General features: G+C 32.3%; 1 protein-coding gene across 4 annotated transcripts in view; it reads left to right on the top strand.

Moving 5' to 3' along the window:
- The window catches only part of IA-2 (tyrosine phosphatase IA-2), a 78,267-nt gene that overhangs the window by 35,137 nt on the left and 25,840 nt on the right, over nt 1-17,290 (top strand). For all 4 annotated transcript variants that reach the window (XM_080158174.1, XM_080158175.1, XM_080158173.1 and 1 more), the window contains 6 exons: nt 2,854-2,899; nt 6,468-6,859; nt 11,805-12,050; nt 12,378-12,488; nt 12,631-12,713; nt 14,087-14,173. In XM_080158174.1, coding sequence (XP_080014300.1) covers nt 2,854-2,899; nt 6,468-6,859; nt 11,805-12,050; nt 12,378-12,488; nt 12,631-12,713; nt 14,087-14,173 — 965 coding nt within the window. The remainder of the gene's footprint in view (nt 1-2,853; nt 2,900-6,467; nt 6,860-11,804; nt 12,051-12,377; nt 12,489-12,630; nt 12,714-14,086; nt 14,174-17,290) is intronic.

The following is a 17,290-nucleotide window of genomic DNA, read 5'->3' as shown; positions in this document are numbered from 1 at the left end:
TCTACAAGTGTAGTTGTTTTTCTCTTATCAGATTCAGACTTTATGGTTTTTGGTCACAAGTTTAACAAATGTCTATCATTTTAAACACATGTCTCTGGTTATTTTAAGTTTAAAATCATTGGCGATATTTTGTGAAATTATCTTCTAAGATCTGCTGCCGAGCCCCGATTTTTTTTGTATTTAAAAACATTTTTGCTCTTTTTTAAAAAATATTTAGTATACACCTCCTATTTTCTTTAACCTTGATTTTTCAAAGAAGATTTTTAGTGAGATTGTAAAACTCGGTTATTTGGACTAATATTCTGAAAATTATTATGCAATTTTGCTCCTTGCTATCTACTCGCCCCCCCTCCCCTCTCCCAACCCAAGTAAAGGATATGGGATGCCCATCTCTTTCTTAAATCTCTGTGCACGTCTTGAGTGCAAGGATTATATTCTTCTTTCCCTCAAAGTGGTTGTCGAACACAGAACCTCTTATTTTTGAAAAAAATAATGGGGAGGGGTATTTTTTCTTTTTTGGGAGGTGGGTGGGGGGGTTGCTGTGCCCTAACCATTGGGAACGGGGAAAGGGGAAGGGTTTCTGTGCTAGCTAGACACTTTGAGGGAAACCCTGATCATAATTTTCAGTCAACAATTTGTTTATGAGATAACATATCCATGTGCAAGGTTGAACTGTATTCTTAGTTGGCAATGTGACCCCTTCTTTCAAACCATTATATAACTAGATATCTCTAGACTTAACAAACACAGGCATCAAATGATATTTCATAGGATTATAAAAATAGGATGATTTAAGACAGGTAAAGGCAATGAACTTTAAATCAAACTTGTAACCAGAAGTTTGATTATTTGGTGGTACTATTATTAAATCCTGATTGATAGGTTTTAACTAGCAGCGTCCAAACTCTTGGGAGGGTGGTGGTACCCTCCCCCAAAATAGTTATAAACCTTCCCAGGACCTATGAGAATCTACCCTGTAAAGGAGAACCCGGTCGGTTCGGCGGTTAGTGAGATCCTTCGGTACAAACACACAGACAAACACACAGACAAACACACAGACATCCTGTTACTTTAGTATAAGGATTGTCTTATGCCCAAAGGTATCTGATTTGATAGTATATATAAATGTTAAAAAAATTGTTTTATTATTAAAATTTTCACTCCATGAAGAAATATGATAATATAAAGTTTTAAATGATTTATCAATAACATATCCTTAAATTTCTTGTCACCAATATAAAGTAGGTTTTTGTTCTTGGAGTGTATTTAGTCGAGACGCAATACAAAAATGGTTGTTTCTAGCGTCTGAATATTGTTGCAGGATTTAGTAGCTGTAAAAATACAAGTGCAGCTGCCAACCAATCAAACTTAGCAGCAAAATATCCGCAGTCATTTCTCTTAGACCCTTTTAGCTGCCATATTAGTTTTTATAATGGTTTTTATCTATATAATGTAAGAAGTTTCTAAAGCAAAATGAACTCGAAAATGGTTTGTTCAACTGCTTTATGGTTTTCGTAGAAGTCTTCTTGGTTGGTTTTAGTTTAGATCAACACCAAAAGCTGCTGCTAGTTGGTGATACAAAACTGATAAATGTAAAATGTTCTTTAACACTTAAAATACTTAAATGTAGCTTTCATAGTTTTGAAAATCTTCTTTCTCTTCATCTTGTACTTTGATTTTCGAAAAGAAAAACTAGAATGACCACATCAATAAAAGTGAATCTCAACAAAGCTGACAATAGGACTAACGGACATTAAACCGTATAGAGTGTTCGGTGCAGGATACTTAGTAAGAATTTTTACGACTTTATTTTGCAAATTTTTGTTCATAGCATTGTTCCTAAACTTCCCAGCAATCCTCCATTTCAAAATCAAACGATAGGTTGATTATAATCTGTAAAATGTTTAAATTAACGATGATAGCTACTATAGTTAAATACAAACATACCGACACTAAATGTAGAAAAGCTTCACTCTAAATAATACGAAGTATTGATAGTTTTGCAGCAAAAATTTAGTCAATTTAGAAATCCCATTTTAACCTTTTTTCGGCCCCTTCGATCATATACATTTCGGTTGCTTGCTTACTTCAGTTTGAAGATAAAATAAAACTGATTTTAATATATAACACGTTTTTATAGTGGTTACACGTTTTTGATTTTACATATACTTTGATGACTTAAAATTGATTTTTTGTAAAAAAAGAAAAAAATATTTGAAATGTTTGATTGCCCAGTTTCTTATGATGTAATCAATTAACTTTCATCAAATCTTATTTTTTTGCTCTTTTAAATCACAATTGCATTAATTTATGTGTTAAAATCTAACTTAAAAAGATGATTAAATTTCATTAATTAACATTGGTTCACAAAAATATTGCTTAAAGTAAAAAGGAGGTACTTATAAATTTATCTTTTTTGAAAATGTATTGACTCCAATTTGCTTGATTTATTTTCCACTGTGGACCTTTGATTGGAATGACAAGTAAGAATTATAAAAATGGAATGAATAATAAATAAGGAGATAGCTTGCAATTCTTACTGTACACTGTACATTAACACGGGGGGGGGGGGGGGCGGGGTGCAGTGCACATTAAAATCTTTAAAAAAAAACAAAGTTTTTGCTGATGAAAAAAGTTTTGTTGCTGCGTCTTGAATTCGCAATTAACTTATTTTGCAGGAAAAAATACAGAAATAAACTTTTGGGCTAAAACAGTTTCAACATTTCGGCAAGCGGCAGCCGGCTGCAGCTGGACAAATTCTGGCGAGAGCTGCTGCTGAATAAACATATTTATCAGCATCAGCCACAAAATGCAAATAAGGTGTTCAATTTTTATATTACATTTTTATTTTAGGTTGACGATGAAAATTCAGACTTTTACTACACTCCTTTATATAAAGGTGAATATAATTTTTGATAGTTATTTATCGCATCGTTTTATAGTCAGCTTTCCGCGGGTATTGAAATGAAATTTAAATTGTCTGTAATACGATGCTATAAATGATTTTACAAATGAGAACCGGTTCTTATCCATATTATCCTAATAGATAAATGTTGTGTGATTTTACCTAACATATTAACTACTCATAATAAGAATATAAATTGTTTTTTGTTATATATTCAAATACCATTAAGAAAATCTTTCATTTGTTTTCTGTAAAAAATCCATGAAAGTAATTTCATATTGATATCATTTTAAGAATTCTATGATTTTATTGCAAGAAAGTAATTGAGATGATTTTGGGCGGAAAAGCAATTATGATTTTCCACCATGAAATAAATGTAATTATTTCATCAAATTTGTGGTTTACTTTTTTCTATAAAATAGGGTAATGGTGATTTTTGATAAAATAACCTTCTCGTCACTTGTATCACTTGTAAGGCCCTAGGGACCTCCAAAACAGTAGTCTCAAAACAGTTTTTAAACATAGGTGTGAATTGTTCTTCCTCAAATTTATATTAAAAAAAAAACAATAGCAATTTTTTAGATGAATTATAATTTTAGGGAGTATACTCATTTTTGGATTATATCCCATAGAAGCTAGGGTCGAAGTCACTAGTATTTAATGATAACATTCTTCCATTTTTGGCTATAATTGATTCTTAATATCTTCTCAGAATGCATATTAATTAATAATATTGCATATTATCTGAAAGTTAATAAAAAAATAATTAGTTTTTCAACAAGGTGTTCCACATATTGTAAAATTTGGTGTTGCAAAATTGCAAATAAAATTCTTAATAAAATTTGAGGAGAAAGAAAACGTCGAAGCGGGTTTCGTCATATTTTCACATTAGCTTTTCTCCTATTTCTAGCCCCTGCGGGGCCAATTTTCCAACCCTAACAATAACATTTACTTAACCACACTTAACCTAAGATAACCTATCAAAAGCTACTGTAAAAATGCGACGATTCCCGCAACTTCGTTTTCTTTCCATTATCCAAAATAAATTAAGCAAGGGCAGGGGCGTCCAAACTTTTTAATTTGGGGGGGGGGGGGTAAAATTACGCGCGAAGCGGGCCGCAAATCTTTTTTACCCCCCGAAAAAAAATTTTTACCCCGGGGTAAAATTTGCTTTAAGATAATTACCCCCCCTGAAATCTGTTGGCAGGGGTAAATTTTGTGTACCCCCAAAAAGTTATTTTTTTTGGGGGGTATTTACCCCCCCAAAATTATTAGAGGGGGGTAAATACCCCCTCCTAAATGGTTGGGGGTGCCTAGGGCACCCTCAAGGTAGGGGTAAATTTTGAATGGGAGGGGGGGTAAATGAAAATTATTTTGGGGGTGCCTACGGCACCCCGATATTCGTTTGGGGGGGGGGGTAATCATCCCTTTACCCCCCCCCCCCTTGGACGTCCTTGAGCAAGGGTATTTGATGATAAGAGTAATGCTAAGGGGTATGGACCATAGTTTGCGGTATTTATGATTATCTAATCTGATATGTGTGCAGAAGTGAAGACACAACTTTCAAGGAGTAAGGAATTGATTTTTGCCATATAAACAAAATTCCATCAATATTCCTATAAGTTATAAGGACCCCTTTTATTGTCATACCCTCTTATCTATAGCCTAATTTATTTAACCTATTTATTGTATAATTTATTTTTTATTATGTTGCTCAATAAACCTTTTTCAAAATTGAAGCTTTTCCAAATTTAATGACGGCGGCTCGTCCGTCCGTAATAATTTCCTTGTTCGTCTTTGTCTTTCAATGTTTGCCCAATTTGCTTCGGTTTTATTGGACGTACACTGGTCCTTATTAAGTCCCATGCAAAGGATTCTGTAATAGTTATTTATTGCATCGTATTTTAGACAGTTTTCTGTGGATATTAAAGTAATAAATCATAAGATTAGATAATTTTGTTAGAATCGATGGGCCGTAGTCCCGCAAATAAAGCTGGTATTAATTTTATGATCTTGATTTAATATTCGTAGAAAATTGTCTATAATACGATGCTTTACAAGAATTTTCAGTATTGTTAAGAACCGGTTCTAATCCAGCGGATATATCTATTACAAATTGAGCCGTACTGGAAAATATATTTCCTTTTATTTTGTTGATGAGATGTCAAGTTGACACATTGAATCTGTCCTCTGTAGTGTAGGTTTAATACAACATTCTTCACTCTTACAACAATATTTTTATTATCCACTCTTCACAAAGTAATTGAAAAACAAGGATATCAACATCCATAAAAGCGAAGCACTGAAATGGTAGGACAAACGGACATTAACATTTATATAGTGTCAGAACTGAATAATCAGAATATAAATGTATAAGATTCGAAGCAAAATTGTAAGTAAATTTGTTGAAAAACTGCTTGATACAGGATAATGTTTATGGACACACTTACATTTTTAAGACTTGATTATAGAGTTGCTTCGCTTATAATATTATACTTTGTTGTCCCAGGAATCAGGAATTAATATATCAAAAATCAGATCAATCGGATGATTAGATCACATAAAAATTTGTTGCTAAAAAAAGTAAAAAAATCAACATGTTTAAATGGACGTACGGACATTTTGGTAATCATTATAGAGTTGCTACGCTTTCTAAATTGTACCTAACTACTAAACGAATGACCATGCAAAGTTTGAAATCGATAGGACAATTCTAACATGCATAAGTTAACAAAAAAAGCTATCCGTTACGGACGGACAGACGTACGGACGGAACGACCCTAATTATAGAAAAGCTTCGCTTTTAAAAAGACGTATTTGTTTTTTGTTGTTGTAGGGTTTATCATTTTTTGCTTTTAAAACCTCTTTTTGTAGGGTAAGGGGTGGGTAGAGAAATAAACACCCCCTTTCTCACCTACACCCACATAATATAATAGGATGTACACTAAAAAAGTTTAACCAAATATACCTAATTAATCTGGTCTTTCTTGGGTAGATTTCTTAAATTGTAAATGTTTAGGACACCTTACCAAAATTTTCAATTGAAGTATCAGTTAGGAATTTACTTCTATGATTTGTGGATGGTAATGAGTTCTACCCCCCCCCCCTCTGTTTAAATAAAAAGCTTGGACGTCATATTAAAACATTTTTATCCTTGTTTAGTAAAAACATTCTGAGTAAAGACATCTCCCTGGATTTGACAGAATAATAATCAAATATTAATAGTGTGTGCAAAAATAACATCAATATTGAAAATAACATTCATTTCAAGGGGGTGAAAAATAATGATAAACATTAAAAACATTTTGTGATAGAAAAGTAATTTTGTAATCTAATTTTAACCCTGTTTAAACCGTAGCAAAGATACTCTATAGTTCCGTTAATCTGTTCGAGATACAGGTTATAAAATACATACAAAAAAATCTTGAAGAAAGAGTTTTTATTGGGTAAGGGAAAAAAGAAATGTGATGAATTTTTTAAAAAGTAACTTGGAGTTAAAGGCTTGAAATCTAGACAAATATTATGTTTTTTTGAATTTGAATTTGAAATTTTGTTTTTTAAGACTCTGGACTGCAGAACCCTGACCTGCCAGAAATAATTCCCCTTGACTCTGACGGCTACGACTACCTACCATCCCAGGCCTACGCCCTTCCAGAAATCCTGCCCGACCCTGCCAGCGGGGACACCCTTGGCTACACACTCCTCAACAACCAGCAAAACGAGGATAGCCTAGACAATGACCAGCCAACTTTTATAACTTTTGACAGCGATGAAAGCAACGTTGATGACCTGACGGATGACTCTGTTGACTACCCAGGTGTAGATGAGGGTGAATACACTGTACACTATGTACCTGAGCCCCAGGTGATGTCCGGAGTGGTGCCAGCTTCTGCTGCCTCCAGCAGGAGTGGCCGCACAAAGAGACGCAGCCCCGGGGATTGGATTATTTATCAGGTAGGCTTTAATTAATCAATTTCATTAACAAATCATAAGATTATAAAGAAAACCCAAAATAAAAAAATGTTATAATGCTGTCATTCATTATGTTGCTAATTGATTATCTAGTAATTTAATGTTTGATAACAAACAAACAATTATATTGTATGACTTAATTTTTTATAGGAACTATAAAGAGCTTCATGTTATCTTATTTTTTTCCTATAAGAACTTTGGGGTTTAGTCCCTTTTGTGGCAACGCTCCTTAAGGGGCGATTCGTCGTATTTTCAAAGTAGCTTTTCTCATATTTCTAGCCCCTGTAGGGTGCTCTAACCCTGCGGGGCCAATTGCCTAACACTGCGGGGCAATCATCTAACCTAACTTTACCTAACCTAACCTAAAATAACCTATACAGAGCTACTGTGAAAATACGACATATCGCCCCTTAAGGGGCGTTGCCACGAAAGGGACTATACCAATAATTTTAATCTACAGAACTTGTAATATCTTTTCTCGTATTTATTCGAATCCGGTGGATAGGAACCGGTTCTCATCCATACGAAAAAACTATGTCTAGCATCGTATTATATCCAGTTTTCTACGAATATAGAAATGTACAATCATAAGATTAAAACTAGTTTTTTTAGCCGGTGCCTTCGGCACCTCGGGGCTAAAAAAAACTAGTTTTAATCTTTAAATTGTACATTCTATATCCGCGGAAAGCCGTTTATAATACGATACGAGAAATAACTATTCTCGTATTCATTCGAATCCGGTGGATAGGAACCGGTTCTCATCAATACGAAAAAACTATGTCTAGCTTCGTATTATATCCAGTTTTCTACGAATATAGAAATGTACAATCATAAGATTAAAACATTCTATATCCGCGGAAAGCCGTTTATAATACGATACGAGAAATAACTATTATCAACTTTGAGTTTTTGTCAATATAAGTGTAATACTAAAAGCATTCTTTTCCAAACCAAGAATTTTTTGCACATCCCTAGTTATTTAAAAACTATGAAAATTTATTTTCTTCATTGCTATTTTATTGACTCATTTCAAACATTTGTAATTTGGTTTTCCTACCCTGCAATAATTGTCATCGATAATTATTTCTTAAGTCGTACATCCAAATAGCAAAGTTTATTTTTGCATAAGGCTTAGTAACAATGTCACACCTAGTTCTAGATATTATTTGGACATATAATTTTTTGGTGTTGACACTGTATTCATTTTTATTTTTACATTTACATTATCGATATAATATGATAGTCCAATTTGTTGGTTTATTGAGCCGACATTGTGTCCACAAGTGAAACTTTTGGTATTAAGAGGCATAACTTTGAGAGATATGTTAATTTTCTGTTAACTGCCCTGACGAACTACATCCCCTAGGTATATTATTTAGTGTACTACATTTGCAGTACAAATTTATGAATTAATCTTTGACGACTGTTGTGGTTAGTTTTAACGCCAAGTTTTGCAGACCATCCCAATTAAAAATGTTCTATAAAAGTAACTAAAATAAACTCAATAACCAATTCAAATGTTGTTACTGTTACCATAACACAAGGCTTATCAGTGGTGTGCGGAATGGGAGTGTTAACACCCCCTTAAAACAAGAAATTAGGAAGAACTGACTTTCAGAATTCTCACCTACTTTAGGTTCCACAACCTCCTAGTAAATTGTTGTGCAAGCCACTTAATAAGGGAATAGTCCCTTTCGTGGCAACATTCCTCAAAGACGATTTGTCGTATTTTTAAAATGGCTTTTGATAGGTTATTTTAGGTTAGGTTAGGTTATATTGGGTTAGGTGATTGCCCCATAGGGTTAAGCAATTGGCCCCGCAGTGATAGGGCCCCCGCATGGACTAGAAATAGGAGAAAAGAAAGAATAGAAAGAAAAAACGAAAAAAACGCCCCTTTAGGAGCATTGCCACGAAAGTGACTATACCCCTTAATAGTAATATCATTATAATAAGTTGTGCTATTTTGTTTTATCGCAGTATATCAATAGTATGGCTGTTATGATTTTTAACTTTCTGCAAAGGCATACAATCTTTATGCAAACCCAATGATTTTTTTTTCAACAGAGATTAAAAGTAGTTGTTTATCGCAACGTTTTATAGACACCTTCCCCGGATAGTAAAATGAAAAATTATGAAATTAATAATTATATTCAGTTTTGTTGGGCCTTTTGACCGAATGCCTGGGCCAATGAAATAGTATTAATTTAAAAACCTTTATTTTATTATCCGTGGAAAATTTTTATAATACGATACATAATTTCTATTCTACTGGTATTAAGGCTTAATCATATTGGTAGTTTTGTATGAATATCTGAAATTTCGCTAGATAACAAGATAAAAAATTTCAGAGTACATTTTTTGCCTTGACACTTTTATTTGATTGTACTTGATTCTTTCTATTATATAAAAAAGCTGTTGAGATGGCCATTAAATGAATTCACAGTGGGGAAGAATGGGACTAAAATAAGTTTGGCCGGTAGTATAGGCTAGGAATTCGGTTTTTGGTTCACAACGGATTATTTATTCGCAACAGTCATGGATATAGAATACGTGGATATTGTGAGAGACTCTTGCTTACCCTGATAAAATGTTTCTCTCTGGCGGGCTAATGTAATCTTTAATTTTACCCCATCCCCTCGCCTGACCATAGCGGAAAGTATTGACCAATACACAAGGAGTATATTAGCAACCTAAACGGAAGACAAAACTATCAACTTATTCTATATCCATTTTACAAGTAAAAGTTTATTTTTCACCTTCAAATAGGAGGAATGAATTAGTCCAAGTAGTAAAAATCATGTTTCTTAAAAGTTAAAAATCTCCTTTGTTGAACACTGAAAAATTGTATATAATTAAATCACAGATTTTTTTTATATTTGCCCCATTGTGCAGGGCAATGTATTGTATATACTGCCCTAATATTGACTTTTAAGTACAAACATCATCTCTGGTTTAAATCAATCTACAATTCAAAGTATGTCTGGCTGGTTTATTCTAGCTTGATAAACGTTTAGGGCAGCTAAGAATCTAGTTTTAATGGTTTTAAACTACTTTTCCTATATTAAAAATAAATACTCTAGCTTTCGAGGATTGTTAATTAAAGGGACTGTAAACGAGAAAATTTCTCATCATATTATCAAACCATAACATTATCTCATTCATATAATCTCAAAGATTGGGCAAAACTGTCTCTCGTTTCCTTAAAAAACGGCTTTTTCCGCCGATTCTTACCATGTCCAAGATTGGGAAAAAATTTCCGGACTATATAAATGTGCAGTTAATTGTCTTTTTTTCCTTCTATAGCTAAAACTAAACTTTTTGACATAGTTTTCTATTAGTCCTAACGGTTAAGCTGACTTTTAACATAATCCTTGCTCCACCTTTAATTACAAATTTGTAAATAATAAAGGTGCAATAATTCTTTATAAATAGTCTGATAAAAGTGTAAACTAATTCTCCAAAGTGGGTTATTCATTGTCCAACACAATACAAAAGGATATTATTATTTTAAATAACCTCTGAGATTCAACCCTTTGTAGACAGTGAGGTATTTTTTTGTCAATAATACGAATTTAAAATAGATCTTTATTACCTAATTACTACGTTATTAAAAAACTAATTGGCAATTTTATATCATCAAATGAATCCTTAACAGTAAGTAAATTGTTTCAACTATATGTGACAAGTTAAATATCACTACAAACATCATAAGAAACAAAAACGTTCAGATTTTCCCTGTTTTTTCCTTTTTCCCTCCCAAAATACCATAAAATCAAGGCATGATTCCTGGATATTTTTGTTAATAGGACGTTTTTGGTTGATCAGTGTAGTGAAATGTGCTTAGAAAATTTTAAGATTTGATAATCAGATGAGAAATTTTTATTTTTTACGTTTATACTCCCTTTAATATATACTAGTTAAGTTCTATCATATAGTATTTATTTTGGTAAAAAAGCTTTATTTTACCATATTATGAAAACAAAGCAGACTTTATCAATGTTTAATGATGATGTATTACTAACAATATTAATACATATTTATTTACTTTTGTTTACATGTATTTGTTATATTTATATATAATGGCACAATTAGTAAATATTTTTTCATTCTTTTAATTTCAGAGTTCAAAACTTCTGCTCTAATGATGCTTTTAAAAAAATTCTCGGGGTAGTTTGAAAAGCCAGGCTTACTAAAAAAATTAGTTTTGATTACACGACCTTGTTTAGAAGTATATCCGGGAATAGTCTAGGGTTGGGCCGGATATCCGGTGTGGCCGGATATCCGGCTCTATAATTTTTTATACTTTACACCAAAAATCTCTGCTTTTTAAAATTTTAAATGGCTATAATTTTCTTATTATTGAAGCTAGAAGAACATTTTTTCTGAACAAGTTCAACTTTATGTAAATTTATATAAGATTTCTGAAGAAATTTTTTTTGCTACTTTATTATCTGGTAATTTGGCCGGTTATCCGGCCGGATATCCGGTAATTTGGCCGGTTATCCGGCCGGATATCCGGTAATTTGGCCGGATAACCGGATATTTGCCGGATATCCGGCGTTAGGCGGATATCCAGTCGGTTACCGGATACCCGGCGTTTGAAATCAGCCGGATATCCGGTATCCGGCAAAAAAAGTATTCGGCCCAACCTTAGTATAGTCCCTGTCGTGGCAACGCCTCTTAAGGGGTGTTTTGTCGTATTTTCACAGTAGCTTTCTCCCTATTTCTCTGACCCGCCGGGGCCAATTGTCTAACCTAACCTAAAATAACATACCAAAAACTACTGTGAAAATACGACAAAATGACCCCTTAAGAGGCGTTGCCACGAAAGGGAATGTACCCGTATATCCTATCAAAGTGATTGATTGAGCCTGTGTGTTTGTCACGGCATACTACATAATCAGACTTTAGATTTTAATATCTTTAGGAACCGGACTACAGCTACGAAGACGAACAAGAACAACCTGACCAGGATGCTTCGCAGCAGCCACAGAGTTATGACTTTGACTACAACGACAGCGGATCTATTCCTGACAACGACGCGGACGCCGTGTACTATTCTGGCGAGGCCAGGTTCCCCCTGGAGACTGTCTTCGACCGGAGGGAGCGACTCGACGTCAAGAAACCGGGACCATTTTATTCCAACAGCCAAAACAACTTTTTTATTGACAAGGTAAGGTGCAAGTAATATTCTTGCAAAAGTAAAAATTTCTTTGCTTTCCCTCAAAGTGCAAATCAAGCATTAAGTTTATTTTAAAATAAATTGAAAATATGGGAGAAGTGGGTAGTACCTAACCCTATTCTAAATTATATACAAACAATTGAAACAAACGAAAAATTCCCCACTGTTTATCTTTTATAATTCTGTTACCTATACAACGATACGATACATGATTTTTCAGTAGTTCTTAGTGGTAAACGAATTAGAAGCCATACTGGATATGGTTATTTAATACTCTATTTAAAAGATAACTTTTGTAAAATAATAAATATTATTCAGCTGCTGCACGGCGACTACCTGGACTCTGACCTGAAGGTTGATACAGCCAGCGGTCAAACTGAATACGAATTCCCGCTTCTTACAAATGACAAACAGAAAAAGAGCGACAGGGTAACATTCTATTTTCAATAATTAATCATTATATTGTAAAATTAATATTTGGAAAGTTTATCTGAACTTATTTTTATGTTCTTTTTATATTTTGAATTTTTAATACATGCCTATCATGTTTTAAATAAATAATATTTTTTAGACAATGGACGACGGATTTGCTTTAAGCTACGAAGGAATACCTGCACATCAATCTACATATCTTATTATCTATGTTAAGGACAGGTAAATAAATATTTGAATTTCATACCAGGCAATTTTTATTTATGAATAATCAGCACACTGACCCAGGCTACTACAATACTACAAGCTATTATTATTATTATATTTAGACTAAGCTTACTGACCCAGGCTACTAGTATACTACAAGCTATTATTATTATTATATTTAGACTAAACACACTGACCCAGGCTACTAGGATACTACAAGCTATTATTATTATTATATTTAGACTAAGTACACTGTATACTACAAGCTATTATTATTATATTTAGACTAAACACACTGACCCAGGCTACTAGTATACTACAAGCTATTATTATATATTTAGACTAAGCTTACTGACCCAGGCTACTAGTATACTACAAGCTATTATTATTATTATATTTAGACTAAACACACTGGCCCAGGCTACTAGTATACTACAAGCTATTATTATTATTATATTTAGACTAAGTACACTGTATACTACAAGCTATTATTATATATTTAGACTAAACACACTGACACAGGCTACTAGTATACTACAAGCTATTATTATTATATTTAGACTAAGCACACTGACCCAGGCTACTAGGATACTACAAGCTATTATTATTATTATTATTATATTTAGACTAAGTACACTGACCCAGGCTACTAGTATACTACAAGCTATTATTATTATTATATTTAGACTAAGTACACTGACCCAGGCTACTAGTATACTACAAGCTATTATTATTATTATATTTAGACTAAGCACACTGACCCAGGCTACTAGTATACTACATGCTATTATTATTATTGTATTTAAACTAAGCACACTGACCCAGGCTACTAGTATACTACAAGCTATTATTATATATTTAGACTAAGCACACTGACCCAGGCTACTAGTATACTACAAGCTATTATTATATATTTAGACTAAACACACTGACACAGGCTACTAGTATACTACAAGCTATTATTATATATTTAGACTAAGCACACTGACCCAGGCTACTAGTATACTACAAGCTATTATTATATATTTAGACAAAGCACACTGACACAGGCTACTAGTATACTACAAGCTATTATTATTATTATATTTAGACTAAGCACACTGACCCAGGCTACTAGTATACTGCAATCTATATTTATAATATATTTAGACTAAGCACACTGACCTAGGCTACTAGTATACTACAAGCTATTATTATTATTATATTTAGACTAAGTACACTGACCCAGGCTACTAGTATACTACAAGCTATTATTATTATTATATTTAGATTAAGCACACTGACCCAGGCTACTAGTATACTACAATCTATATTTATAATATATTTAGACTAAGCACACTGACCCAGGCTACTAGTATACTACAAACTATTATTATCATTATATTTAGACTAAGCACACTGACCCAGGCTACAAGTATACTACAAGCTATTTCTGACCAATTACATCTACCTCTAGCAACTTTTGGAGAACCTAAGTAAGTAATCTTATTTTTTCTTTCAATGTGCTATAATTTTTAAAAAATGAGGTTGATAATAATAGATTTTTAGATATTTTTTGTGAATTATTTTGTATTTGGTTTTAGTAGTTAGTTTAAATTATCTTTTAAGGCTTATTTTACCAGGCAGAAAAATGAAAACTTTAAAAAATAGATTTGTTTAAAGACAATGATTTTTTTGTAATCAATTAAAATGTTCAATTGTGAATGAAAGTTGGCATGTCGATAAAAAATATTTCATAATTGATGAGAAATTAAAATGAATAATTTAGCTAGAAAAATATTTAAAGTTTCTGCTCTAATGAATACTTTTTTAAAAGGTGAATGCTAACTCTTCTGTAATTAGGTTTGATCGTCATATCTTGTTTTATTGGCTTGAAACTCAGAGTTTTTGAAATTAAAATATAATAAAATATTTATAATGCAGACACTTATAAGCAAAGTAAGAAATTGAGTTTGTCTCTTATATCAACTTATAGCATTTTTTATTTTATGGATTTTTAAAGGATGATAATAACGGAGTATCCGCTTAAAAATGCTCTACTTTTTAGCCTATGTGGTTGTTGTGATCCTTGTTTTCAAGCTATTATGAAATTATATTAAACTAGCTTAGTGATCATATTTTAATTTCTAAATGTCAACCCAAACTTGAAATGTGTAAATTAAGCAACAATTATTTTTACTAATATTTTTAAGTTAAAATAATCATTTTTGTCACGATCTAAAATCTTCTGAGTTTAAGGTTTTTTTTTATTCGGCTGCTGGTGCTGAGCCCTGATATTTAAACATAATGTACTCTTTTATTCAATTAACGTAAGATGTCACATTTAGAAAAAGAACTAAAAAAACAATTAGTCCGGTTAATCGCAAAAGATAAAAGCTAATTGAATGATAACAACCAAAAGAATTATTTTGAATATCGTCATTCCCGATACAAAATTGACGTCAGCCAATAATGTCTATTTATAAATATCTGTAATATAAGAGCCAGTTCTAATTATAGATTTAAAAGGTTATAAAGAATCGTTACTTCTAATTGTTCATTGAATCATCAGAAAAAATGTCACCCTTTAGTGCTTTCTTGTTTAGAGGTATTGAGAGAATTGTATAATTTGAAAAAAAACTTTGCCTAATAATTATCTTCTAATAAAGTATAGGGTGCATTATTTGCCAAATGTACCACTTTTCTGCACTACCTCTCCGATTTTGTTAATACTCTATATTTTGGTCCGTTGGGTCATTCAAGGATGCTGGATGGCCAAAAAAAAGTTTCAGAGTCCCTGGATATCTAGATATCTAGCTATCTATGAAGGTAGGTAACAAAAATGTAAAAAACACCCATTTTTTCACAATTTTAAAAATTAATTTTTTCATCAATCTTACATCCAATCTATACATTTTATACACCAAAATGATCGTTTATTCATGTAAAAAGCGCACATAATGCTATTTTGGCCAAAACTCTAATTTTACAGGGTGTCCATCAAAAAGTGTATTTTGGATATCTAGCGTAATACCCAAAATACCTGTCCGAAAAAAATCATTTTTTTTGGCTTAAATCCTGTGTTTTATCTGTGTGCATATGTGGTATATAACGGTTCGGACCACCCGGGACTATAAGGTTGTCAAATTTCACTTTGGGACACCCTGTAAATGTGATTTTTGCGTCTGTAGAGCTAATACTTGGTCCAAATTGGCTATTTTTTTCAAATTACTCTAATATGTGTCTTAGTATGTTTGGCCATAGTGTTTTCTGACCAGATCAATATTTTCAGATTTTTTGGACACCCTGTATTTTCAAAAAAAGAGAAAAATTTTTTTTGTTTTTTTTAAATTTTTTTCTTCTATTTTTAAGTTACTTAAAACTCTCATATAGATACAGATTTTGACTAATAACAATAATATTTGCCTATTTTACAAATTTTTACACTTTTGGGACACCCTGTGCATGTTTTTGAAAAATGATGGTTTTTGCCCATTTTTTGGGGGAAGGAGTCGTTTTAGGGCCATAGACTATTTCTTCATTTTTGTAGAACTTTTCAAGACACATCATTAGTTATTTATGCAAAAACCGCAAAAACCGAACCGTTTTGCGGTTATTCACCGCTAAAGGCAGAATTTTTTACGTTTTTTGCCGTTCCCGAGGTTCTAATGGGCATTTGTGGTTAGAAGACGTTGATTTATCAAGATAACTGTGAAATACTTTTATTTAGGCATTTTAATTTACTAAATTTCATGTGAAGTAAATTTTTTTGTATATCCAACCGATTTTTGTCAAAAGGAATTTCAAATGCACATAATTTATGTTTCTTTGATCACTTATGTTATAGCAATTATTTATGTTATATTCACTTCATTTTCTTGCTTTAACAATTGAAATCCATCTCGACGAAAAACGGTTAGCTGCACAAAAAATTTTACTTAATATTAAATTTAGTAAATTAAATTACCTAAACAAAAGTATTTTAGAGGGATCTTGATAAATTAACGTTTTCTTACCACAAATGCCCATTACAACCTCCGGAACGGCAAAAACGTAAAAAAATTCCGCCTTTGGCGGTGAATAACGGCAAAACGGTTCGGTTTTTGCGGTTTTTGCATAAATAACTAATGATGTGTATTGAAAAGTTCTACAAAAATGAAGAAATAGTCTATGGCCCTAAAACGACTCCTTCCCCCCAAAAATGGGCAATAACCATCATTTTTCAAAAACATGCACAGGGTGTCCCAAAAGTGTAAAAATTTGTAAAATAGGCAAATATTATTGTTATTAGTCAAAATCTATATCAATATGACAGTTTTAAGTAACTTAAAAATAGAAAAAAAATTTTAAAAAAAACAAAAATTTTTTTTCTCTTTTTTTGAAAATACAGGGTGTCCAAAAAATCTGAAAATATTGATCTGGTCAGAAAACACTATGGCCAAACATACTAAGACACATATTAGAGTAATTTGAAAAAAATAGCCAATTTGGACCAAGTTTTAGCTCTACAGACGCAAAAATCACATTTACAGGGTGTCCCAAAGTGAAATTTGACAACCTTATAGTCCCGGGTGGTCCGAACCGTTATATACCACATATGCACACAGATAAAA

Source organism: Acartia tonsa, chromosome 4, assembly GCF_053477335.1.
Source record: "Acartia tonsa isolate MP-2025a chromosome 4, ASM5347733v1, whole genome shotgun sequence".
NCBI lineage: Eukaryota > Metazoa > Arthropoda > Copepoda > Calanoida > Acartiidae > Acartia > Acartia tonsa.
Note: the sequence above shows the minus strand (reverse complement) of the source record. Positions and strands in the feature narration are given on the sequence as shown.